The sequence below is a fragment of the Sorex fumeus genome, unplaced genomic scaffold (assembly GCF_029834395.1).
Source record: "Sorex fumeus unplaced genomic scaffold, SorFum_2.1 ptg000178l, whole genome shotgun sequence".
Lineage (NCBI taxonomy): Eukaryota > Metazoa > Chordata > Mammalia > Eulipotyphla > Soricidae > Sorex > Sorex fumeus.
This window is the reverse complement of record NW_026606235.1, coordinates 462344-489852: the sequence shown is the minus strand read 5'-3', so window position 1 is coordinate 489852 and position 27509 is coordinate 462344. Positions and strand designations below refer to the sequence as shown.

The following is a 27509-nucleotide window of genomic DNA, read 5'->3' as shown; positions in this document are numbered from 1 at the left end:
GGGGCGTGGGGAGGGCGGGTGCGGAGCGGCGGCGGGGTCCCGCGGCCCGGCGCGGGCGGGGCAGCCGAGGGGGGCGCGGTCCCCTGCGCCGGGTCCGGCCCCGGGTCCGGCCGGCTGGGGGCAGGCAGGGCGGGGGCGGCGCCGCGGGCCGGGATCGTTGAGCCGGCGGCGAGGAGGAGGAGGAGGAGGAGGAGGAGGAGGAGGACGGAGAGGGGGAGGGGGGGAGGGGGAGGAGGAGGCGCCGCCCGCACAGGGTCCTCCCCGCGCCGCCCGGAAGTCGCTCCCGCCTCCCGCTCCGCCAACATGGCCGCGAAGTCGGATGGCGCGGCGGGCGCGGCGGGCGCGGCGGGCGCCGAGGGGGCGGCCGGCGGGGCCCGGGCCGGGCCGGGCGGACGCGCCGACGCGGCGGCGGCGGCGGCGGCGGCGGCGGCGGCGGCGGGCGGCGGCGCGGGGCCGCGCTACGAGCTGCGGGACTGCTGCTGGGTGCTGTGCGCGCTGCTCGTCTTCTTCTCCGACGGCGCCACCGACCTGTGGCTGGCGGCCTCCTACTACCTGCAGGGCCAGCGCACCTACTTCGGCCTCACGCTGCTCTTCGTGCTGCTGCCCTCGCTCGTCGTGCAGCTGCTCAGCTTCCGCTGGTTCGTCTACGACTACGCCGAGCCCGCGGGGGCCCCGGGACCCGCCGTCAGCACCAAGGACAGCAGCGCCGCCGCCGCCGTCGTCAGCACCAAGGACAGTGCCCTCGCCGCCCTGCGGACCAAAGAAGGCGGCAGCCCCGAGCCCGGGCCGCCGCCGCCGCCGCTGCCCGCGCCCTCCTCGGCGGCCGCCGCCTACCGCCGCCGCTGCTGCCGCCTCTGCGTCTGGCTGCTGCAGACCCTCGTCCACCTCCTGCAGCTCGGCCAGGTCTGGAGGTAGGCGATGCGCCGCGGGAGGGAGCGGGGCGGAGAAGGGGGGTGCGGGTGGGGTGCGCGGCTCCCCCCCTCTCCTCCACCCCGTACCCCGGCCCGCCGGGACCCGCGGGGGGCTTCGCCTCCTCCACCCTACCCCACCCTAGTGGAGCTCGGATTCCTTCTGGACCAGCTCCGCCCCGACCTCTGCCCTCCAACTCTGACCACCCCGGGTACCATCCTTTCGGGTCTGAAGGGGAGACGGGACAGGGCGAGAAGAAAGTGATCCTGAGAGGGATGTGCGTGTGTGTGTGTGTGTGTGTGTGTGTGTGTGTGTGTCTGTCTGTCTGTCTGCAAGAGTAGTGGGGGGGCGCGGATGGGCGTGAGTGTGAAGTTTGGAGCAGGGACCCCCGGGCTTCCTCCAGCCCTGACCCTCTCTCTGCTCTCCACCTGAGCTGAGCCAGGCTTATGGAAGATCTCAGAAGCCCTTCTCTGTTCCCAGAGAGTTCTCAGTTTTGGATCTGCACTTTGTTCCCCTCTTCCCCCAGAGAAACAGAATCCGAGCTGAAAGAATAATATCCTGCCCAAAGTTTTTGGACTTTGGAAGTGCCGAGGGGCAGGTGAGGAAGTAGCCGGAGAGGTTCCCTGGCTCCTTCTGTTTTGTAGTTACCCGCTACCAGCCCAGTAGAAATCTTGAGTCTCAGACGAGAGGGCTGCTAGATCTCCTTTAAGCCCAGGAGAGACAAAACTGAAGCTCTGTGCAGTTTCCCACCCCCAGGCTTCTCCCTCTGCCAGGACTGAGGGTGCCTGTGAGATGAGCTGAGTTGATGGGGGGAAGCAGGAGGGATGCTACTCCTAGGGTTCCCCCGGTCAGAATTGCTCTGCTATTTCGGGTTCTAACTGCACTGACAGAACAAACTTGCTAGAGAACTTGCTCCCTGGTGTCTTCATCTCTTCAAGTCTCGTTTCCTTACCTGGGAAGTGAGAGAACCCTGCTCTGCACATCCCAGGGTCTACCACCACTTTTGCCGTACTGCTTGCGATGGTTGAATGAGAGACCAGATCTCCGCGAAGGCTCTGTAGACTAAAACATGTTTTTTTAAAGGAATCTAATAGAGTATGGTGATTATTACAGACTTGGGGAAAACATAGAAAAAAAAACTCAAAGTCACTTTGGAGATGAAAGGGGTGATTATTGCTGTTGTTATATTTGTTCTGCTACTTGTTAACACATTCTGTCTAACTCAGAAGATTCAGTTCTGGGCTGAGGGTTGGAAACAGGACTCCCAGGGTTTGTCCCAGCTGCTCACTTGCTGCGTCACCCTTGGTAAGTTGCCAGGTCTCATTCTGCCTTAGTTTCCCCTCTAGGCCTGCCAAAGATGATGTGTATGTTCCAATTAGCTTGCCCTAGGGGAAGAAAGGGGGTGGAGCGCTATCCAAACAGGGTGGTGTTATTATTATTAGCTTGACACATAGAAATATTCATGTCTACATCCAGGAATTAATCTGCATTTATCATTCTGTGCCCAAGTGGACAGATGGTGAGGATATTTTTAGATTCTGAAATGGTGACTTCCTATTCTCGGTAGCCAAAGCTTCCCCCAACCCCCCCTTCCCTTACCCTGAAGTGGGCCACCTGCCCCCTCGACTCCCAGCCACCTCAATCCCTCATCTTCCCCTTGTTCAAATTCCACTTTCAATAAACTAAGATTTTTTTGAATATACACTGAATTTCCCTTAACAGGGCCAAAAATAATAAAATAAATGACCCAGAGTCTCAGGAGAGTGGCTGACCATTCATTCGGATGCCTAGTTTCTTCACTAAAACTTCCTCTTCATCCTCTTTTGTAAAATGAAGGAAGACTGGAATGATGAGATGGTCCTGCAGAAATGACAAACTAATTGAACCTCGTGTGCTGGAGTATTTTGTTTGGCTTGTATAGTAGTTAAAAAAGCCAGAGTCCTGGCTTCTCTTGAAAAAAAAAAACTGAATTGGGAGTCAGAATGATAGTACAGTGGGTAGGACATTTGCCTTGCATGTGGCAGACCTGAATTTGATCCCCAACATCCCATATGGTCCCTGTGGACCAACAGGAGTAATTTCTGAGTGCAGACGCAGGAGTAACTCCTGAGCACTGTTGAGTGTAACCCAAAAAACAAACCAAAAAAACCCTGAATCTAGTAGTATCAAGCTGTAAGAGCTTACAGAGGCAGATAGGCATGGTCCATCTTGTCCAATTCCACTCTCTCAATCATAAGCTGATGCCTTTCACTCAGGCAGGGTCTTTGGAGACCTTCCCGACAGTCCTGTGAAAATTATTTTATTAAGCACTCACTTTGTGCCGTGACTATTGGTTGCCCTCTGACTGGTGTGCTGTCTCATGCCCTAAGGACTCTGCCAGGTGGCTAGTATTACCATTGCTGCCAATCAGATAAAGACATGGAGCTCAGAGACAGGCATCCTTGCCCAAGGTCACACTGCACAGCTTGGGACTAGAAGGGTGAGAATGCAGAACTCTGCCTTCAGGAGCCACGGTGAAGTGGGAAGCTCACTTGCCTTTCGTGTGGCCGGCCCAGCTTTCATCCCTGGTACCCCATATGGTCCCCCAAGCCTGCCAGAAGGGATCCCTGAATGCAGAGCCCGGAGTAAGCCCTGAACACCACCAGATGTGGCCCCCCAAACCAAACCAAGAATTAAAGACTCTTACCTTCAGAGTCCAGGTCCATTTATCAACCTGCGGTTCTTCCACTAAAGTGTCTTCCAAGCTCAGAGAATTATGAGTCTGAGATCCCAAGATTCCAGGATGATAGAAAGTCAGGGCTTCTGCTGCACAGAGATAAGAATGTGAAAGAAGGGGAGGGAGTTGGACTATGTGGGTAAGGATGCAGAGACTGTGGATTGTGGGGAAGTGCTGGCTGGGGGGTGGAACTCAGGAGAAGGACACTGACAGCCAGGCTTGTGACTGGCTTGTTAGGTGACCTTGAGTGACACTCTTTCCAGCCCTGGGCCTTCATTTCCCTATAAGTGATATGAAAAATATTAGATTTGATCACTCTAAGAAGCTGCCCTCCTTTGGAATTCTGACTCTAGGTCTAGTTATCAGAGACAAAACCTATCCATCTCAGGGTCCCATATCCCAAAAGTTTGATCAGGGGCCAGAGAGATAGTACAGGAGGTTGGGTGCTTACCTTGCATATGACCGACCTGGGTTTGATCCTCAGCATCCCATATGGTCCCCGAGGCCCATCAGATGTCATTCCTGAACACAGAGCTAGGAGTTATTCCTGAGCACCGCCAAGTGTGGTCCAAAAATGAACAACAACAGCAACAAAAGTTTGATCAGATTTTTAAATGGCTGAGCATGTGGCTCAAGGGAGGAAGATTCAGAGGAGGTATAACATTTGTGGCTGGTGTTCCTAGAAATCAAGCAGTGTTAGTGCAACATGTTTGCCTACTACATGAAATATCCCCACAATGAACAGGTTTGTGGAGTTGCAGAACTTGCTACAGATGTTCTGAGTTGTGAGATCCAGGGGGCGTGTCTGAGAGATGATATCTGAGCGCTCCAAGGCTAAAAATAAGGCATTTTTCGATCCCCGATCTCCAGTTCTAAGTGAAAATTATTTGAATCCTAAAAGGCTCTGGTTTTCTTTCTTTCTTTCTTTCTTTCTTTCTTTCTTTCTTTCTTCCTTCCTTCCTTCCTTCCTTCCTTCCATGTTTCTTTCTCTTTTTTTTCTTTCTCTCTTCTTTCTTTCTTTCTTTCTTTCTTCCTTTCTTTCTCTCTCTCTCTTTCTTTCTTTTCTCCTGCTTAATTTCCTTCTTTTTTGCTTTGTGTCTACCTTTTTGTTTGTTTTTTGGCCATCCCCAGTGCTGTTCACAGCTTGCTATGGCTTTATGCTTAAGAATCACTCCTGATGGTGTGCAAGGACCATATAGGGGACTGGGATCAGCCTGGTGTGAGGCAAGGTCCCTCCCCACTCTTTCAGCTCCTCGTGCAATCCAAACAAAAGCTTTGATACCTTGAGGATCCTTGTCAAGGGGTGAGGAGATAGTACAGTGTGTAGTGTGATTGCCTTGCATAGGTGCGTGAAACCAGAGGGCATACAGTTTCCCAGAGAAGGGGGACCACCTGTCCACCTCTAGTAGATGGTGCCTTGCAGAAACCAATCCCCCAATATTGGCAAGTCCTGATTTCACAAGAGAAGTGGAAAACTGTGTTGTTTATGTGGAATCTCCCCATTTTTAACTACTAATTAAGATGTTATTGTTGTTGTGGGACCACGCATGGCTCAGGGGGACCATATGGGGTGCCAGGATTAGAACCAGGTTTGTGGCCATAGCTACATGCAAGGCAAGTGCTTTAACTTTGTCCTACCACTCATGGCTCCGATGAAAATTTCTTAAAATAACGTCAACCAAAATAAAAAGAAAAAAAGGAAAGGAAAAAGTAAAATAATGTCGACCCAAGGAAACATATTCGAGGGTCTGTCTCTTTTGTACACCTCTGGACTAACTCTTCACGGTCATAAGGTCATTTCACACATGTCATCTTATTCTGTTTCCAAACCCCTGATAAAGAGCTGATGTGGTAATTATTGTCTTTTGTTTTAGTTTTTGGTTTGGGGGCCACACTGAGTAGTGCTCAGGGCTTTCTTCTGGCTCTGCCCTCAAAGATCACTCCTGGCAAGGCTCGGGAGACCATATTGAGTGCTGGGGGTCAAACCAGGTCAGCCACATGCAAGGCACGTACCCTATTCACTGCACTATCATCTGGTCCAATTATTTGTAATTATTTTAAACACACAATAAGGCTCTGAGGAGGGAGTGGCGGGAAAGACCCCATTTGAAGTGCTCCAGACACATGATCTCATTTTACCCTGACCCTTCTCAGTGGGGGCAACTGGTGTACTCATCAGTAGCATCAGACTAGAAAGTGACGTTCAGAGAAATTGGGTAAGGTGATTTACACTATTGAGGAAGTGGGAAAGAGAAGAGGGACCAAGCCAGCTTTTTCCAATTCCTACGCCCCAGCTCCATCTCTGGTATAACCTGCTGGTGACGTTGGTGGATCCCAGAGCCCTGCAGAGACAGCCTGGCTAGACCCCCGGGAAGAGCACATGTGCTTGACAGGAAGCCGGTTGATACCAACTTGTGTTTTCTTTCCGCCCAACCCTCTGAGCTCTTAAGCCACTCAGGACTGTTAAGCCAATTAAAGTTCCTAACCCTGTCCCCTCTGACCCTGTGGGCAGCAGAGCAGTGAGCCACGAAGCCCACTTCTAATCCTGAACTCTCCAGGCCCGGCTTTGCCCAGATAAGCTTGGTTTGCTAAGCCAATTAATGGGAACTGATCTGCCATGGGATTCTTTCTAGACCGTCAGAATTTGGGACTCCATAACAGGGAGAGAGGGAGATGGATCTGAGGCTCACTTCCCAAGACCCATCTCTCTGCGTAGCCCCAACCCCCCACTCCCCCCCAACTGCTCCCTCTTGTCTTCTCATAACCCCTGCATTCAGTAACAATCCTAACGTGGATTAGTGACTGTATGAAGTTGGACTCTTGGGGTCCCTCTGGAAGTGAAATTCTTGGCATCATGGTCAAGACACACATTCTAGGGACTGGAGTGATAGCACAGTGGGTAGGGTATTTGCCTTGTACACGGTCAAACTGGGTTCAATTCCCAGCATCCCATACGGTCCCCCGAGCACCGCCAGGAGTAATTCCTGAGTGCATGAGCCAGGAGTAACCCCTGTGCATCACCGGGTGTTTCCCAAAAAGAAAAAAAAATAGGCACACATTCTGATTTTTGTTTTGCTTTGTTTGGGGGCTACACCGGTGGTGCACAGGGCTTACTCCTGGCTCTGTACTCAGGGGTCATTCCTGGCAGAGCTCAGGGGATGGAACCCTGTTAGCCACATAGAAGGCAAGCATCCTACTCCTCTACTCTCTCCAGCCCCGAGACATGCATTCTGTATCCAAATGACCTCAAGTCAAATCCTGACCCTGCCACCTCCTAGATGTGATCTTGGCAAGTTGTCTAATCTCCGTGCCCAAACCATGTCCCTTGCAAAATCAGGATCATTTGTGAGTTATTTGGAGGTTTAATGAGACCTAGGATTTAACCAAGGACTTAGCCCTTTCTTGCCAAGCTGTTGGCAGTGATTTGAGAGATCAGCCAGGATTTTGTTCCTTATGGAAGATTTGTTCAGCGAGCAGGTGGCCAGGGAGGGGGCAGAAGGGCAAGAAGGCCACAGGGGCCCCTATAGCCGCAGGGCTGGAGCAGCTGTGAGGTCCATCTAAGCCATCCATTTTGCAGCTCTCGGGAGCACCTGCGAGACATCGAGAGTGGTGCAAATTGCTGGGAATGGGATGATGGACAGAGGAAAGTCTGGTGCTTTCCAGTCTCCTGGGAGGAGCCAATGAGCCAGTAAAACATAATGATACATACAGTAACCCGAGAGTAGGTCTGCTGGCAAGTGCCATGGGAAAGGCAAAGCGGGCAGGTGGTTGTGGGTGGGTGGGTGGGTGGGTGGGTGGGTGGGTACCGAGTGCCAGGGAGGAGGGCGAGGCTTTTCAAGATCAGGTCAGAATGGATCTCTATAAGAAGGAGGTGCCGGCCTGCCAGCAGAGGCAAAATAAGGTGAGAGCAAGCTGTGTGGAGTGTGGGGAAGGAAGGGTGGCCCAGGTCAAAGGAAGATGCGCAAGAGGCGGCCACAGAGCAAGGGAAAGGGGCCGAGGATGGCGGCAGGTTGGCTGGAGTCAGACCACACAGAGGCTGCTGATAGGCCGGTGCAAAGCCGTGGGCTTTCACTCCGCAGGAAGTGGAGGAGCCCAGGGGAGTGAGCAGAGGAGGAGTGGGATTTGGCGTATGTTTTACCATGTGGATTCTGGCTGTTTGGTGGGAAGTCAACGAAAGGGAGTTCAGTGTAAAACTGAAAGATCCAAGAGATTTATGGGGAGAGGTGGTGGGGGAGGAGAGGGGAGGAGAGACTGGACCGAGGTGGTGGCATCAGGCTTGGGTTGGCCTCAGATAAAGGTGGATAAGGGCTACTTTCCTTCCCTGGCTTATTTCCCCACTAGGGCCAGGATACTCATGGTGAATTCACGTTCTTGGGGCTAGCATGATAGTACAGCGGGGAGGGTGTTTGCCTTGCACACAGCTGACCCGGGTTCAATCCCCGGCAACCCATATGGTCCCCCAAGCACCGCCAGGAGTGATTCCTGAGTGCAGAACCAGCAGTAACCCCTGAGCATCATCGGTGTGACCCAAAAAGAAAGAAAAAAACTTCACATGCTTTTCACATGCTTGGTATTTACCTTATCTGGTGTCTGCCACTGTCTGTGATTTGGCACATGAGTAACTGTTTCTGCCTCGATGTTTTCATCTGCAAAACAAAAAGTATTTCTCATAAGTACTGATATATTTTTTTGATTCCTCCATCCTTGCGGAGAGCCCAGCAAGCTACTGAGAGTATTTTGCCCACATGGCAGAGCCTGGCAAGCTCCCCGTGGCATATTCGATATGCCAAAGGCAGTAACAACAAGTCTCACAATGGAGAAGTTACTGGTGCCCGCTCGAGCAAATTGATGAACAATGGGAGGACAGTGCTACAGTGCTACAGATATATTTTAAGTATCTGTACCTGTTCATGTGCCTGGGGTGAGTGGCCAATGAAGTAGTGTATGTATAGAGTTTAGTGCAGTGCCTGGAACACAGGAAGTGCCTCATTGGCCACCACCACTCGCATCCTTATCTCTAGAGCAGGGCAGGGGCTAGATCACATCACACTCTTCAGGCAGTGCTCCATGGCCTCTCGTTACCATCTCAACCCGTGTATCTCAGAGTCTCTGTTTCCATATGTGAACTGTGGAACCACATGTCAAGGACCTGGTTTTGGTGGTTCCGCAGCTGAAACATGTTTAATCAGCAGCGAGGCTCAGGGCTGAGGGCTGGTCTGGTCCAGCCCCACCACCCACCTCCCGGAGACCCCCTCCGGGATGCTCTGCAACCCCCACCCCCCTGCCCTCCTCCTCTAGCCCACCAGACAGCAACAGGCCATTAGAGCTGCTCCTAACAGACATAGTGGCGGCAGTGCGGCCCAGAGTCCCCTGTTTGATCTATAAAGACCACACAGGAGAAGCCCCGGGGGCAGAGGGGGGAGCTGCCAGGAAATGGCTTTGAACCCCAGCAGCTGCGGCCAGTCCCCGGGGAGAGGAAGGAGGATGGGTTAGGAGGTACTGGCCTCTCTTTTCACCACCCCGCCTTTGTTAGGGCTCTGGAATTCCTCCCCTGGGAAAGCCAGCAGCCTCCAGCCTCCACTCTTCTCTGTGCCCCCTGCCCCCCAATCCCTGCCTCCACCTGCAGCCGAAGGAAATCCTGAAGCCTGGAGCCCGGCTCTGCTTGGGTCACTTTGGGCCAAGGAGGTCCCTCTCTGCTCCCAAATGCCCTCTTTCCTTCCTGCTTGAGTCGTCTCTGCTCCCACGACTTCCCCTCTCCTTACTGAAGCCCCTCTTGCTCCCACAGATCTCTTTCCTTACTGCTTGAGGCCCCCACCCTTCCAGTCCTCCAGCCCTGCCCTTCCCCAGCGCTCCCTTCCTCCCAGGCCAGGCTCAGATGTCCCCTCTTCTGAGAAGACCTCCCTGATGAGTCCCAACACAGGGCACCCTGCGCCCTCCCACCCCCCATACCCCCAAAACCACACAATCAGGGACTGACATTGCTTGATTGTTTCATCTTTTGTTACAAGTCCTAGGCCCCTATTGAAACCTCAGGCAGTCCAGAAAAGGTGGAAGGGAGAGTTCAGTCCCCTCCCCACTAGCTCTGGGGGCAGAGAATAGTTCCTGTACATTTGAAGATTTTACTCTTGCTTTTGGGCTGGAGCAATAGCACAGTGGGTAGGGCGTTTGCCTTGCATGCGGCTGAAACGGCCGACCCGAGTTCGATTCCTCTGCCCCTCTCAGAGAGCCTGGCAAGCTACCGAGAGTATCTCGCCTGCACGATTCCTCTGCCCCTCTCAGAGAGCCTGGCAAGCTACTGACAGTATCTCACCCACACGGCAAAGCCTGGCAAGCTACCCATGACGTATTCGATATGCCAAACACAGTAACAAGTCTCACAATGGAGATGTTACTGGGCCCGCTCGAGCTAATCGATGAACAACAGGAGGACAGTGACAGTGACTCTTGCTTTTGTTTGCTTGATTTTCTTTTTTTAGAGGGCCTGGGATTGGGCCACAACCTGTGTTGCTGAGAGCCTATTCCTAGTTCTGCAGAGGGGCCACTCCTGGTGGTGCTGGGGGTCCCTGGATCCAGCTGAAGTTGGCCTCATGCAAGACAGGCACCTCAGCACCTGTACTGTCTCTTTGGCCCTTTGCTCTAGTTTTTTGTCGTTTCGGTTTTGGTTTGGGACCGTACCTGCAGTGTTCAGGGCTTACTCCTGGCTTTGTGCTCAGGGATCATTCCTGGTGGTGCTCAGGGGACCATATGTCGTGCCAGGGATCGAACCCAGGTTGGCTATTTGCAAAGCAAGTACTTTATCTGATGTACTATCTCTCCAGCCCCTTTACCCTGGCTTTTAATTAAATAAGAAATACATGTACACTTTCATCTTTTTTTTATTGAAATTGGATATTACTGAAAAGCAGTTGCTACTTATACAGCTTTATATTACATTATTCCTCTTCAAACAATCCTGGGGTCTGTGGTGAGACGGAGACCCTGGAGCCTAGACTCTAGCTTTGACACACAGGATCTCAGTGGCTTTGGACAAGTCACTTAGCCTTTATTTCATCAAGGAATAATTACATCCCTCAAGGTTGGAGCAATAATCCAGCAGATAAGGCACTTGCCTTTTATGCAGCTGACCCAGGTTTAATCCCTGGCACCACATAAGGTCCCCCGAGCCCTGTCAGGAGTGATCCCTGAGCACAGAGCCAGGAATAAGTCCAGAGCACAGCTGGGTGTGGCCCCAAACAAACAAATAATATCTTTCTACGAATGACCCTTATAGATGGAACATGCTGTCCACTGTAATTAGCACATGGTAAGTGTTCAGTTAGCATCAGCTGGCATACTGACCCGTGGTACAGAGGTGGATACTGAGGCACAGGGCAGTAACAGTCTCCTCCTGGTTAGTAGGTAGGTTTTGAGGCCCCAAAGTCAGACTCCCAGGCCCACACAAGTGACCACCAAGTACCACTACCTTCTCAGTCAAGTGGCTCCTTACAAAACAATCAATCATGTATTTCTTTGTGAAGCAGGGAAGCAGTCAGAAAGGCAGTTCGAAATCTTTACTTTAACATAAAATTTCCACTATTAACATCCTGGGTGCTTCTGCTCTGACTTTCCCCCCTAGGCACAATTACTCATGCTTCTTCAGCCCTGATCATATTCTGTTGTGATTGTCTGCCCACCCGGCTGGGTTTCCTACCAGATAACAAGGCTCCAGGGAAATAAAGATTTGTCACTTCTCTCTTCCCCCACCCTCACTGTGACCCGCCCAGAGCAGACCCTCGGCTGCTGTTGGTGGCCTTGTACCCAGCCGGTCTGTTGAAGCAGCTTTGCTCCTCTGGCTGATTAGAGGGTGGAGGTGGGGAAGCCGAGGCAGGATGGGAGCCTTTCGCAGCTGTGGGTCCTCACCGAGGTCTACTAGACCTGCATTTGCAGCCTTCCAGACTGCCAGTGGATAAATGCAGAGACGCAGAAGGGACAACTGGAGCTGTTACCCCAGAGACATGGGTACGGCCGACTGCCTTGATCCATCTCATCTGTGAAATCAAGATAGTGACAGAGATCATCTCCCAAGGTGCTCTTGTAAAGATGTCTTAAGGAGGTAGAAATGCATGAGGCTTGTCACATACTATAGACTCAGAAAACTTTAATGAGGGACCACACCTGGCAGTCCTTGGAGCTTTTTTTTTTGCTTTTGGGTCAGACCCAGCAACGCACAGGGGTTACTCCTGGCTCATGCACTCAGGAACTACTCCTGGCGGTGCTCAGGGGACCATATGGGATGCTGGGAATCAAACCCGGGTCAGTCACGTACAAGGCAAACGCCCTACCCGCTGTGCTATCACTTCAGCCCCACATCTGACAATGCTTAGAGCTTATTCCTGGCTCTGTGCTCAGGGATCACTCCTGGCAGACTTGGGGGGGGCCCTATACAGTGCTGGAGATTGAACCAAGGCATGTGAATCAAGTGTCTTATCCCCTGCGCTGTCTCTCCAGCCCTCAGAAAACATTTTTTATCCTCATGGTTGTCATTGGCCCAAGCAGCAGCCCATCCTGCTTGGTTAGCAACAGGGGTTGGGAGGGGAATGGAGGGGGGGGGGTCCTGATCAGACTAAGCTCCACCCACTGGCTCTGAGTTGAGGAAGGAGACTTGTTTTTTGGCGCCCGAGAATGCAGAGGCTTCTGTGTGAGGACAGAAGACCACAGGATCGGTTTGAATCAAAGCGAGAACAGCCCACAGTGGAGCTTTCCTGGGCCAGTTCTCCCCAAGGACATCCACTCCGCGTCACCACACATGCCCATGGAAGAGGCTCCTCTATCGGGAAGCTGTCACGGGGCCTTTTGTCAGTTTCGCTGGTACAGGAGATGGTTCCTGAAGCCCATCACTGCTGTTATCCTTGAATCTGACACAAGGGCTCTGCCATGACCTCCAGGCCAAATGTTGATATCAGTGACCCACAGACAAATCCTGCCAGAGGACCTGTTTGTTTGACCTGCAATATTTTTTCCCTCTAGGCTTTTTTTTTTTTTTTTGGCTTTTTGGGTCACACCCGGCGATACACAGGGATTACTCCTAGATTTGCACTCAGGAATTACTCCTGGCAGTGCTTAGGGGATGCTGGGAATCGAACCCGGGTCGACCTCGTGCAAATGCCCTACCTGCTGTACTATTGCTCCAGCCACTCCCTCTAGTTTTTAATGAAAAATATTATTATGGAAAATATACAGAAATAGGAGTAGAGAGGTAGCCCAGCAGGGAGGGCACCTGCCTTGTGGATCACTGACCCGGATTTGATCCCTCGAATTCCATATGGTTCCCCGACCCCCACCAAGAATGATTTATGAGCCAGGAGTAAGCTCTGAGTACCACCAGGTGTGGGCCAGAAACAGAAGGGGAGAGAGAGACAGACAGACAGACAGAGAGACACACATATACACATACACATACACATACATAGAGAGAGAGACAGAGAGAGGAAGAGAGGGGGGAGATAGAGAGAGGGAGGGAGACAGAGAGAGGGAAAGAGAGAGAGAGAGAGAGAGAGAGAGAGAGAGAGAGAGAGAGAGAGAGAGAACAGGATACTGAGCCTCCAAATGTCATTTCTCTGCTTCAGTAAGGATCAGTTCTGGGCCAACCTTCTTCCTCACAGACGGCGCCACCAGTGGAAGGTTGTGTGAGGACAGAGGGCTCTGTCGCGTAGCTTAGTCCCATTGCTGAGAACCACACAGGCCCACTGAACACTTGGAAATGTGGCTACTAAGACCAAGGAAATAACTCTTCAATGTTAGTTATTTTAAATTGGTCTGAATCTCCATAACCATCAGGATTGGCATCGCTGACACTCAAGGCCGAGGCCGTAGGCTAGACTCCGCCTTCTGTGTTGTTTTGAAGCAAATTTCAGACATCCTGGTAGCCATAAATACCCCAGTACATGTCGAAGAAGACTTCTGGAATATATAACTCAACTATGTAATGCTGTTATCACACCCCCCTAAAAAAAGGAAAAATAATTTCTTAAAAACTCACATGGTATTTTTTTAAATCACTTGCCAACATTTCCAAATAAGCTGGTTTTTGTTTTTTTTCCCCTTTCGGTATGAATACCAGAATTTCCAGCTAACCTTGAAAAAATGAATTTGTAGCCACACTCCTCCTTTTAGGCAGGAGTCAGCTGGAGCTGAGGGGCAGCTGCCTTTTCAGACAGGGCACCCATCCGTCACTCCCCAGGGTCCCTCATAATATTAGCCTGGCACCTTTTACTGTCTCCGTCCCTCTCCCAAATCAGGAACAGAGAGAAGGAAGGCTTGTTCCTGGTCCTAATTTCCCAGTTCCTTCCATCACCATAGGAGACTAGACTGTAGTCCTCTCTCCTTCCCTGGCTCAGGATACTACAATTCCGCACAGGAATATCAGGAAAAGAGTAAAGTGGGGAGGGGGACAGAGAGCCTTGAGTTCAAGTATGAGGTCCTAGGGTTTAGCCTGCTCTGCACCCATTTTGCAGATGGGAAAAGTGAGGCCAGAGTGAGGAGATCTGTGAGATGGGTATTTGGTCCCAAGTGCTTTTCTGAAAGAGGGCTGTCTGCTTCCCTGGTGGGAAAGCATGTGTGTGTGGGGGGGGGGGGGGGGGGGGGAGAAATGGCCCCAGCTGGGAGCTGATGGGAGTGGGTGGGATGAAAGAAAGAAAGAGGGTCTCAGCTTTTCAGCCAGAGCCTAAAATTAGTGGCAGGGAACTGTTTGGCCGGGGCCCAGCATGAAAAAGAGGTGCTGTGAGGCTGCAGGGGGCTGCAAGGGAGGAGGGAGACAGCCCAGTCCCCAGCCCAGTCACCGAAACTGGAGTCACACGTGCAAAATCACATTCGTTGCTGACATTTCTGAGTCATCTGGCTACCCACCCGGGAAGGTCCCTCTCTGCCTTCTGGCAGAAGCACGCTGCATGGTGGGTGGGGAGGAGGACGAGGGCCCTTTCTCCCTGGAGCTCCGTGGGCCACATGTAGGCCGCTGTTGTGCGCGGGCCCAGTGCTTCCTGGAAAACCTACAAAATGTTATGGGCCCATAGGACCTTCCTGCCGATGTTGGCCATTCCTGACTTGCGGCGCAGCTCTGATGCTTCTGGCGGATTGATAACCTCGGGCAAAGCTTTGCTCTAAAGAGCCTTCCAAATGTCACCATATTTCCTTCCCTCTGGATTATCCTCACTTCCCTTGGAAACCAGTTTCCCGCCTGCCACCCTGGTCTTCCTCCAATCTCTTCCTCAGAACCCAGAGCCCCTCAAGAATCCCCAAGTGCTGTCGAAGCCCATCGTGCCTCGGTGTGAAGCTTTCTGGGGGGCCCCTCAGTTGAAGATGAAGATCAAGTCTTGCACCATGGCTCACGCGTCACTCTCCTCCCCCACTCACTTCTCTGAGCAGCGCTCACCCCTGCCTGCTCCCTCCTAAATCAGGGACTTTGTCTAGCTTGCTCCTCCGTCAGAAGCTCCCTCCTTCTTCCTATTACCTCCTGGCCCTTCCTCAGGCATGGCTCAGCACCAGAAAGCACTCCCAGGCTAGGCGGGCGCAGGCCCTTCTCCAGCACCACTGCCCTCCTCCGTGTCTGGGGCCCGTGGAGAATGTCTGGATCCCTTGGAAGATGCTTCTCATTCCATGCTGACTTGCTGCTTACCTTCCCGTCTAGGTGCTCCTGTCAGACCGAGTTTCAGACAGGCGGGGGGGGGGGGGGTCTGTCTATCACGAAGCCAGGGGGGTACCCAGAGGCTGGGTGACTCGTTGTCCAGTGAAACTCTTTTCTGGGACTCGGTTTCCTTCTCTGGAAAACAGGGAAAGTGCCCATAAAACCTCCTAGGACTGTGTTGAGGATATTAGCACAGCATATTTAGAAGGTCTTCCGTGAATGGAAGTTGTTTTCTGGGAAAGGTGAAGACCCCATGGACTCTCCCCGAAGAGACTCCCCTGACCATCTGTCTCCTGGGGACAGTCAGAGAGACCCAGCCTTGGAGGGGTCCTCAGCACTACCAGAAACTCCGGGGTCTTGTCTTCCGGTCAGGCACCTGACCACACAGCTCCTTACTGCCTCCCAAGAGCCCTGCACCCAACTCTGGACTGGGAGTGTTACATACACCCCTCCCCCCCCGCCACTTGCTGATTTCATAGTGGGCACTGCCCAAAGGGGCTCACAGAGGGAAGTGTCTTGCTCTAGACCACACAGGTGTCTGCCTGGATCTGCACCCGGGTTGGCTGACCTCTGCGCTTGGGCTCTTTGCGAGCATCTTGAGTGCCTTTGTGTGAACAGCTTACAAAGCAGAACACAGAAAGTACATGTGTGCTCTTTGTCTCTCATCCAAGAGACAAGCATGTATTGAGCATGAGGAGTGTGGGCCCTTGGTGTCCAGGATAATGTAGAGAAATGAAGAGTAAAAATATTGGCAAGTTAATGAGACCAGTTTCACCTGTGATATGTGCTATTAAGCAAACAAGGGCTGGAGAGATAGTACAGCAGGTAGGGCATTTGCCGTGCACGTGGCCGACCAGAGCTTGATTCCCAGCATCCCATATGCTCCCCTGAGCACCGACAGGAGTAATTCCTGAGTGCAAAGCCAGGAGTAACCCCTGTGCATCTCCAGGTGTGATCCAAAAAGCAAAATAATAATAATAATAATAATAATAATAAAGAAAAGAAGATAGGGACCTGAACAATAGTACAGTGGGGAGGGTGCTTGCCTTGCATACTGCTGACCTGGGTTCAATCCCCAGCACCAATATGGACCCTCGAGCCCTGCCAGGAGTGATTCCTGAGAACAGAGCCAGGAGTTAGCCCTGAACACTGCCAGGTGTGGCCACAAAACAAAACAAAACAGGGTACATTGGGGCGGAATTGATAGTACGGAGCTTAGGGCAACTTGCCTTGCACCTGGCCAACCCCTCACAGCACCGCCAGGAGTGATCCCTGAGCGCAGCCAGGAGTAAGTCCTGAGCACCACTGGGTGTGGCCCAACCCACTTCCCTCCAAAAAAAACTTGGTGTGGTGGGGGGCAGGTCAGAATCAGTGTTTGGCCTGTTTTCTCGAAAAGGACTGAGGCCCAGAGAAGGACTAGAAGGACTAGTTTTCTCAGCAAATCCCATGTAAGACTTGAGCCCTGTCTCCTGACCCTGAAAGACTGTCAGCTCTTCCCCAGGCTTCTCCAAAGTGATCCCAGGCAGTGCTCGGCTGTCTGTCCATGTCTATCAGGGCCCCCACCTCCCCCGGCTTGCTGGCTCGTCCCCCTTCTGGGCACCCAGACAAGCTGCCGGAGGGACTGGGCCAGAATGGAGCAAGGCGGAGGCGCCGAGTCTCATCCTGGGTCTGGCACTACCTTGTGGTGTGACTTTTACAAATTCCATGTTCTGGGTCTCCGTTTCTTGGGTTGTGAAATGAGGTTAATAGTAGCAGCCCTGGGAAAGATCTGCTGTGGGAGCCATCTATCAAAAGAGGCTGAGCACAGCTGCTCCGACCCACTGGGGCTCAACCAGTGACTCTGCTTACTCCTGCACTGTCCCCCTCCAGAGAGGGAGTGGGCTTCCCCCGAGGGTGCTGAGGGTGGGTACCTTGAGGCTCCATCCTGTCCCCACCCCAGGGTTGGGGGGAGGGGGTGGCGGTTCCTGGAGGGAGCGGGAGCCTGAGCAGGGCCCCCCACCCCCATCCCCTGGAAGCTGCTGTGTTTTTGGCCCAGAGCTGTGAGGGGGCGTGGAGAGGGGCGAGAACACACACTCGGAAACGCGGAGACCGACAGATGGAGGAGCTGAGGATGTGAGAGACGCAGACAGACAGAGGCCCGGAGCTGGGGCGGGGAGGAGCAGGCAGCGGAGGGCGGCCGGGAAACCGGCAGTCACGCTGCGCCACGAGCTGAGCAGCAGACCAGCAGATGGACGCGGCCGCCAGGACCCCAGGAGCCACGCAGGCGGAGCGGCACAGTGTCTCAGACGGAAGGGCAGACTGGGCACCCCAGGAGATAGACAGACAGACTGACGTTTGCGGCCTCTGGGAGCGGACAGGCATGCCGGCCCAGCACTGCCGGATCACACAGACAGACAGTTGGACGTCAAACACGCAGTGTTTGAAAGACAAGGTGACCTACAGGCCCAGGGACAGACTGACCCAGGACCCCAGAGCTAAACAGACAGAATGACCTAACGGGAGCAATATACACCAGCTGACCCCACTCTCAAGGGGCAGCCACAAGAGACAGGCTGACGGGTGCCCCATGGGTCAGTGGTCTCACCGCCTGCAGGGGACTGTCCAGGCCACAGCCCCCGGCTGGCACCAGGGCATGGTGACTAGGAGCAAAGACCAGGAGAGAGGTGGGCAGAGGCGGGCCTGGCCCAGGAGTATCCTGGCGGGCTGCTCAGAAAGGTGCTCAGTGCTGCCTCGCAACACAACCAGACCAGGGAAGGAGGGACAGGCTCCTGCTGTGTGTTGACCCTGTGGTCAGCATGTGGGGCCCACAGGGGCCTGAAGAGACAGCTCGGGGGGCCTTCTCGTGGAGACTTCTCAGGCTTAACTGCTGACTTCCTCTTTCTTCTTCCCTTATTGTGGCTCCCGGCCCCACCCTCCACAATACGCACTCCCCACTTCCTTTCAGATATGCGGCTCTGAGCAGCAGACAGGGAGTCTTTGCAAATTGGATGCAAAACAGACCTCAGAGGGCCTGTTTCCTGTCTCCTCCCCTTGTGCCCTTGTACAGTGGGGGTGAGCAGAAGTGATCTGCTAGGCTCTGGCTCATGGCAGCCTTGGGGTGTTTCATTCTGGGAGTTTCCTGAGTTGGGTCCCAGCTGAGGACTATCAGGAGCAGGCTTCCTGGAGGAGGAGGAATCGTCATGAGTCCACAGGCACCGGAGTCACCAACAAGGAGTCCTGGCACAACTCAAGTCGAGATGCCTTGTGGCTGCCAGAAAGAACATACACTCGGACTCATGCTGATTAATCCAATAGATAAGTGAGCGAGTGTTGACAATATATGCTGAGGCGAGGAACGGGGGTGGCCAAGGCAGCTGAGGGTCCTACCTGCATGGGCGTAGCAGAATAGAAAATAAACGTGAGCCTTAGTGAGACAGGCTATGGGACCCCGAAGAAGAGTACAGCGGGTGAGATGCTTGCCTCCTTGTGGCTGACCCCCGCTCACTCCCCCGTGCCCCACCAGGAGTGATCTCTGTGCACAGAACCAGGAGGAAGCTCTGAGCACCACCAGGCGTGGCCCCAAAACCAAAACCAAGGGACCAGACCAATAGTGCAGCGGGTAGGGCTGTACTTGCACGCGGCTGACCGGGGTTTGCTCCCCAGCATCCCATATGGTCCCCCAGCACTGCCAGGAGTAACTCCTGAGTAAGTGCAGAGCCAGGAGTAACCCCTGAGCATTGCCCAGGGCAATCCAAAAAACAAAAACAAAACAAAACAGAGACTGAGCCATAGCATAGGGGACAGAGAGGAGTGACGTGGTGAGGGCAGAGAGGGGACTGGGTGGGTGGCTGCCGAGCCCACCCGGAGCCAGCCCAGGGAGGACGTAGGACAGAGACCTCAGGGAACAGGGAACGAGCACAAGGGTCCTGATTTGGGGCTGGGTGTGGCTGTGTTGATGGCGCCAACCGCCAGTGTCCGCTGGGGACCCATGACAGTGGTGTGACGAGGCGAGAGAAACAGGCAGGGCCAGATGGCCGAGGGCCTGCCAGCCGCGGGGAGAAGCTCGGGTTTTATTCCAAATGTGATGGGAGGCCCCGGGCAGGCTTTGAGAAGGGGAATGACAAGATCTGACAGCTCTTACAAATATCCCACTGGTTGCCATGTGGCGACGGGCAGCGGTGTGGGGGCGGGCATGGACCCGCAGAGCTCCCAGAGAAGAGAAGAGAAGAGAAGAGAAGAGAAGAGAAGAGAAGAGAAGAGAAGAGAAGAGAAGAGAAGAGAAGAGAAGAGAAGAGACGGGAAGGCAGTGGCCAAAACCAGGCTGGAGGCCAGGGAGAGAATGGACAGCCCCAACAGCCCCGGGATGCAGTTGGAGGGCAGTACATGTGCGCGTGTGGATGCCTTTCCTTCCCAGGAGCGCCCCTCTGGGGGGGGGGGGGGGGGGCTTGTGGTGAAGAAAGAGCACACTCCACTCCTTTGGAGTAGAAGGCAGTAGGGCCGGCTTCCTGGAGGAGGTGTCAAGAGAGGTGACCAGGAGTCGGCAGAGGTTTCTCTCCTGGTCCAGGCTTCCCCCTCTGTGTGCACTGTCACTGTCCTCCCGTTGTTCATCAATTTGCTCGAGTGGGCCCAGTAACATTGTGAGACTTGTTACTGTGTTTGGCATATCGAATACGCCACGGATAGCTTGCCAGGCTTTGCCGTGCGGGCGAGATCACATTTCTCTGCAATTCACAGAGGTTCACAAGGAGGAAAGTGAGGCTCGGAGAGGCATGGAGATGATCTCAGGCCACAGAGCATCAAAGGCAGGGCTGGTATCTCCGAATCCAGCATCGTGCCCGGGGGCGGTGTACGGATGGGATGGGGAGTGCTCAGCCTTGTTGTAGAGAAGGTGAAACTGAGGCCCAACAGATTGAGGTGTATGTCTTGAATGGACCGTTTTAAAAGCTTTGTGTAAGTAGAGGGGAAAAGGCTGGGGGCAGAGAGAGTACAGAGGTTAAGGCACTTGCCTGGTACCCGACTGACCCTGATTTGAATCCCCGGCATCCCATAGAGTCCCCCAAGCAGTGCCAGGACTGATTCCTGAGCGCAGAGATAGGAGTAAGCCCAGAGCACCGCCAGGTGAGGCCACCCCTCCCCCCCCCCGAAGAAAGGCCTTTGTGTGGACCCACATCTATCTACCATTACTAAGATGCAGAAACATCAAACGCCAAATGTAAATTATATATAACCCAGTATATATTATCAGAGAAAAGCCAAATTGCAGTTGACTGGCTGGTATCATGTTCTGTTTTGCAGACATTTAATTAAACATTTATTCGTTTTTGATTCTGCAGTTTTTCCCTGCGTTGGGAAGCCAGTTTTCTCCTCAGACCTCAAATGTTTTCTGAGACCCATGAAAACCTCATGAACGCTTTGGCAACAAGTACTTCGCACCGGCTGGGACATCACAGGTTCTGTCCCGTTGCCAGAAAGGGTAGAGGGAGGCAGCGGCTGGCCCTTTCCTCCCCAGCCAGCCGCGTGGTCTTGCCACACTGACCCCCGTTCTGGGGCTCAAGGCCCCTGTTCCCCTCCTCCCAGCTCCGGCCGGGCTTGCAGGCTGCAGGGCCCTTTGTGTGCGTGAGCAGCAGAAGCCCTCACGCTGCAGGGGTGCTGGATGCTCACCGAGTTGGGGCCTCCCTCATGCTGACCTGGGCTGGGAAACAGATGGTCCTCCGGCCTGAGAGAAACTTCCAGGGTGGCATCCTCCACCAGCTCCCCAGGCCCCTTCCCAGTCGGCCAGCTGGTCTCTCCTTCCTGTCCAAAGCCAGAGCCTGGGACTGGGAAAGGAAACGGGGTCGGAGGGAGAAAAAGAGGATGAGGACGGTGTTGTGTGCTGAGGGTCTGTGGGCCGTCTTTACCCCGCCACAAGTCCGACCCTCCTGCCCCGCGACCTCTGACCCCCATCAGCTCTGCTCACTGCCCCTCCTAGGCCCCCCCCTCTCAGGCCTGGCCCAGCCCCAGCCTTGCCTGACTATGAACCAAACCACCTTCCAGCATGCACTTCCTCCGTCACGAAGCTGATCGCATCAGCCCCAATTCTGGGATAGAATTCAGATGGAGGATGAAATCGGAACCTTTCAACCCCAAACTGGATGCCCTTCGCAATTCTGACCTTTTTAGGCTGCTGACCATAACCACTCCTGCTGCCTGCCACCCCCTCCCCCACCAGGTCCAGCAAATCACTGTTTCCCTGAAAGGCCGTGTTCCCCCACGCCCCTGGGCCTGGGCCTCGGCTAGTCCTGCCAACCACTGTGTGCCTCCGTGCCCAGCTTTCTTTTATTGTTATTATTATTATTATCATTATTATTATTGCTTTTTGGGTCATACCCAGCGATGCTCAGCAGTTACTCCTGGATCTGCACTCAGTAATTACTCCTGGCGGTGCTTGGGGGACCATATGGGATGCCAGGGATCGAACCCTGGTCAGCTGCATGCTAGGCAAATGCCCTACCTGCTGTGCTATCGCTCTGGCCCCCATGCTCAGCTTTAAACCTGAAACATCTCCCTCTAGAAGTGTTTCCTGACTGCCCCTCCCCTTCCTCCCCTCCCCCACCCCTCAAAGCAGCCCCTCTTTCTCTGGGCTTCACAATAGAACACATGTCTCTGCTCTGATCTTATCTCTCCTGTGGGCTGTGGGATGCTGAAGTTCCCAGGGCCTGGTAAAGGTAAAGGTAAAGGCCCTCCCGTTGATCGTCGATTTGCTCGAGCGGGCCCAGTAACGTCTCCATTGGAGACTTTGTTGTTACTGTGTCTGGCATATCGAATACTCTCGGTAGCTTGCCGGGCTCTCTGAGAGGGGCGGAGGAATCGAACTCGGGTCGGCCATGTTGGCCGCTTGTAAGGCGAACGCCCTACCCGCTGTGCTATCGCTCCAGCCCAGGGCCTGGTAATACCAACTAGTTAAAATACACATTACTCTGGATCTGGAGTGATAACACAGCCTCTACCTAAGTAGGGCCTCTACCTTGCATGCAGCCAACCCAGGTTTGATCCCCAGCATCCCATATGGTCCCCCAAGCACCACCAGGAGTAATTCTTGAGTGCAGATCCAGGAGTGAGCCCTGAGCATCGCTGGATGTGACCCAAAAAGTCAAAAGTCAAAAAAAAAAAAAACCTACTTTCTCTGAAGTGTGTGGGCAGACGGGAAAAACATGCCCTGCTGAGGGTGGGGTGCTGAAGAACCCCAGTATTTGGAGGGGACACTCATAGGAAACAGCGTTTCAGACTCAGTTTTGGATGGAACAGGCCTCAACCCTGGTCTCCCATCCGGTGCTGTGTGAGGGTGTGCCAGCACCACAGTCTGGGAGCCTCCGAGAGGAGGAGGAGCGCCCTCCGGTGGGGGCATTTCCAGCCACATTTCAGGGGGAGCATTTGGGACCAAGAACATTAGCCCTGGAAAGATTTCATCCTGTTCATTCCCTTGCTGACATGTGGAGAATCTGAGACTCAGACAGGATTCTCATTTGGGGGTTCCCTGGCTATCAGCTGCTCCCAAATTCCAGTGCACAGGGTGACTCTTCCCTTGGGTGGGCCCCATGCCATTGAAGAAAGTTGCCCCCTTGGCTCCCAGACCAAGTGCTGAAATGCCAGCTCTTCACATCTGTGAGTGACCCCTTGGTCCCTACTTTGGCTTTTGGCTTTGTTCTGTGCCACACTTCATGGTGCTCAGGGCTTACTCCTCGCTCTGGGGCTCAGGGATCACTCACTCCTGGTGGGCTAGGAGGACCCTCTGGGGTGCTGAGGAGCAAATCTGGGTCAGCGTGCTATTACCCACTGTACTGTTGCTCGGCCCCTGAATCCCCACTTTTGGATTCAGACAGCAATCACGATCACGATCACGATCATCCTGTTGTTCGACGATTGCCTTGAGCAGGCACCAGTAATGTCTCGTTCTTCCTAGCCCTGAGATTTTAAAAGAGCCATTTCAATGCTCTTTCAGGGCTAGGAGAATGAGACCTATCATTGTTACTGGTATTTGGCATATTGAGTACGACACAGGAAGTTTGCCAGACTCTGCCGTGCGGGCAGGATACTTTCGGTAGCCTGCCGGGTTCTCCAAAGTAAAAACAGGATAATAAGATGTCGCTGGGAGCTTGGTTTTATAGTCTCTGGGTCTTGGCCGTTGATGGGACCACCTGGCGCCAGCAGCAGCTGGTGGGTGTAATGCCTATCTACTGGAAGATGGGGGATCTGGGTGGAGAAGGCCCAGCCCCAATCCAAGCAGGCTTGGAGATGCTCACTTCAGCAACACATATACTAAAATTGGATTCAGACAGCAAGGCCATTCAATCTGGGGAGTTTCTCCTCGTCTCAGTAGAGAAACCCTCTCTGTTACCGGCCCCAGGAGTCAGAGAATTTGGGGAATTGTGGGGAGAAATTCAGGCTCTCTAGTGGTACAAGAGTAGGGGTGGAGCTGCCTGGCAAGGAGGGCAAGTCAGACCAGAGATCCTGCAGGCACCCGCCCGCTCACCCCACTGGGCAGTGCTCTTTGTAGTTGCAATGTGAGTTTCATCGGATTAACTAGGACGCAGAAGGGGTCTCGCTGAAGATGGCTGAGTAGGTCTGAAGCCAAGTTGGGGGCTGCATTCAGAACTCCCCCCTCCTTCCCTCCCTGCAGGGTTACCTCCATTCAACCGGACAAGCACACAGTCACGCACACACAGCGGGAGCACCCACTGTGTGCAAAGCACCCAGCAGACTGGCCACATCCCCAGAGAGGTCACCATCTGGAGAAGCATCCCCGCTGTGACGCGTGCTGGGTGAATGCCCAAAGCCTGAGAGGGTGGGGTTAGGGGAGCCTTGGGAGAAAAGCCAGCGTGAGTCGAGTTTGGTGCTGGGGTGTGTGTGTGCATGCGTGCGTGCGTGCGTGTGGCGGGGGGGGGGGGGCGGTGTGCAGGGGAACAGCAGGTGCAGAAGCTCAGCAGTGAGGGAGAACATGTGAACATGTGAGCCAGAGGCTGTGCAGACAACAGGCGCCAGGCGCTGAGTGGGAGAAGCCGCTGGAGAGGTGGCAGCAAAGCCTCCTGCCAGGCAGAGCACCAGGGAGTGGCTTCCCTGTGCTCCCTGGGGAGAACTGGGTTCCCAGAGGGGGTGGGAGGGTGCAAACGGACCAGGAAGCTGCCGCAGACCACAGAACGGGAAGTGGGCACCAGAGAGTGTCCTGAAGTGCCACCCTACCCTCTGGGCTACAGCAGAGGCAGCAGCAGTGCCTAACAAGGTGACCCGATGCCTGTCTGCTTGGGCCTGCCCCCCATCCCTGTCTCCGTCTGGGACTTAGGGCAGTGACACTCCTCTCTGGGTCTCAGTTTCCTCACCTATAAAATGGGAACAACAAGGATGACAGATAGTACAGTGGGTAGGGCGCCTGCCTTGCACAGGGCCAACCCTGGTTCGATCCCCAGCACATTAGGTCCCCTGAGCACCGCCTGGAGTGACCCCTAAAGTAGATTCAGGAGGAAACCTTGAACACCCCAGGGTGTGGCCCCAGAACAAAATAAATCCCTCCAGATGGGGGAGGGTGCCTGTAAGTTCAGAGGCTCCAGCCTGCTCTACTGTTAAGATGATTATGCAGCGCTTGGCCCTGCCAGGAAGCTGTAAGGAAGGAGGAAGCCCAGGAAGTGTTAGCCCGTTCATGTTAGAGCCCCGGAGACAGCGCGAGATGGACACGCACCGCGCAGCCTGAGAGAGGAGACTCAGTCTGGTGACCTGGGGGCGCGGGCGCCGAGCCTCAGTGCCCCTTGCCTCTGCAGGTGCCTGCGCGCGCGGTCCCCGGGGGCGCGCCCCGAGCCTCAGTGCCCCGTGCCTCTGCAGGTACCTGCGCGCGCTCTACCTGGGGCTGCAGAGCCGCTGGCGCGGGGAGCGGCTGCGGCGCCACTTCTACTGGCGGATGCTGTTCGAGAGCGCCGACGTGAGCATGCTGCGCCTGCTGGAGACCTTCCTGCGCAGCGCGCCCCAGCTGGTGCTGCAGCTCAGCCTGCTGGTGCACCGCGGCGGCGAGCCCGACCTGCTGCCGGGTGAGCCCGCCCCGCCCCGCCCCGCCCCGCCCCGCCCCCCAGAAGCGTTGGACCCCAATGGTCCGCTCACTCTCACCATGAAGGGACACCTGGGCCCTCCACTTCCTGCCTCTCTGTCCCTTCCTATCCCCCATGTCAGAGCAGATCAGTCCTACGTTTGCCAAATCCCAAGAAGTCCTAGCCAGGGTCTCCTTGTCTCAGATCCTCTGGGAAGCCCCCCGCACCCCACTATCTCATAGACCTGCCCAGTCACCATCAGTTCTTGGAGAAACTATATTTATCTTCCCCTCTGCACCCCTTGGAGCTTCTCCAGGCCTAGTTCCGGTCCCAGGGCCTCTCCTTAAACAGACCAGCTGACCCCTTCCCTGAGGCCGGTCCAGCAGGCCGACTCTTCGAGGTCAGAGGAAACTGCAACCCCATCACCCCGGAGCCCCATGCTGGACACCGCCCAGCTCCCCCAGCATCCTCGAAGACTGCACTTCTGGGACCATGCAGGGATCCCAGGATCCCGGGCCCAGCCGGAGACTCTCCCTGTGCCCTCAGCTGCGCCCAGTTGGGAGATCCCTCTCCGCACCCCAGCCCCATCCTGGCAGCCCCCAGCTTCTTACTTTGTCCCATCCTGGCTCCTCCAGGCCCTAATAATAACCCCCTCTTTACCTCCTTTCCCATTCTCAGAGACCTGAACCCCAATTTCCCATCCTCCTGCCAAGACCTCTGAACCCTAATTGCCCTAACTAGCGACCCCATTCACCCCACCTTCCCCCTCCACTGCCCAAGTGCCCAGACCGTTCACTCAGACCCCCATCCTTGCTCTTACAGACCACCCACCCAGACCATCCCCACCGCCCTCCCGATGCAGAGACCCTTGGCTCATACCTCCCTTAGCACCCGGATCCTGACCCAGAACCCTCCCCCACCCCATGTCCCAAACCCCTCACCCAGACCCGCCCCTAACCCGGCCCGGCCCGCCCCCATCCTGTCTCCACAGCCCTGTCCACCTCTGCCTCCCTCGTGTCGCTGGCCTGGACGCTGGCCTCCTACCAGAAGGTGCTGCGGGACTCGCGGGACGACAAGCGGCCTCTGTCCTACAAGGGCGCCGTGGCCCAGGTGCTGTGGCACCTCTTCACCATCGCCGCCCGCAGCCTGGCCTTTGCGCTCTTTGCGAGCGTCTACAAGCTCTACTTCGGCATCTTCATCGTGGCGCACTGGTGTGTCATGACCTTCTGGGTCATCCAGGGCGAGACGGACTTCTGCATGTCCAAGTGGGAGGAGATCATCTACAACATGGTGGTGGGTATCATCTATATCTTCTGCTGGTTCAACGTCAAGGAGGGCCGCAGCCGCTGCCGCATGACGCTCTACTACTGCATCGTGCTGCTGGAGAACGCGGCGCTCACGGGCTTCTGGTACTCCAGCCGCAACTTCGCCACCGACTTCCGCTCCCTCATCCTGGTGTGCGTGGTGGCCTCCAGCTTCGCGCTGGGCATCTTCTTCATGTGTATCTACTATTGCCTCCTGCACCCCAACGGGCCCATGCTGAGTCCCCAGGCCCCGGGCTGCATCTTCCCCGAGGCCCCCGGGCCCTGTGGCCCCCCAACCGAGCCTATCACAAGCCCCCCAAGGTCCCTGCCGAGGACTACAGGCGCTGAGCGGGATGGGGTCTCCATAGGGGGCGAACGTGCCGGGACCCCCACACCACCTGTCTTCCAGGTGCGACCAGGCTTGCCTCCCACCCCTGTGACCCGCGCCTTGCGGACAGAGGGGCCGGTCATTCGGATTGACCTGCCCCGGAAGAAGTACCCGGCGTGGGATGCTCACTTTATTGACCGGCGGCTCAGGAAGACCATCCTGGCCCTGGAGTACTCCTCTCCTGCCACGCCCCGGGTGCAGTACCGGAGCATGGGGACCTCCCAGGAGCTGCTGGAGTATGAGACCACGGTGTAGGCCACAGCCTGTCCATGAAAACGGACAGGCTTGGCTGACGATCACCCACACAGATCAGTGTTGAGCCTGGAGGTCCCAGGCCACCAGGCTAGAGGGAAGGGAGCTGTTGGTCCCAGGTGGAGTGGCCCCCCGTTTGGGTTCTCTCCCAAGGGGGATAACCTGGCCTGGGCTCCGGCCCGTGCTCTGACCCTCTGTCCTGTTTTCAGTCCTGTGGCCCATTTCCTAAACTCCCCGGATCCAGGGCCCAGGG

General features: G+C 54.9%; 1 protein-coding gene across 1 annotated transcript; it reads left to right on the top strand.

The window, feature by feature from the left end:
* The first annotated feature begins 303 nt into the window (after positions 1–303).
* LOC130017189 (XK-related protein 7-like) lies at positions 304–27367 on the top strand. Its single transcript, XM_056107895.1, has 3 exons — positions 304–911; positions 25113–25315; positions 26304–27367. Exons 1-3 carry the CDS (start codon positions 304–306, stop codon positions 27257–27259), a joined length of 1767 nt encoding a protein of 588 aa, XP_055963870.1. The 3' UTR covers positions 27260–27367.
* Positions 27368–27509: the final 142 nt, after the last annotated feature.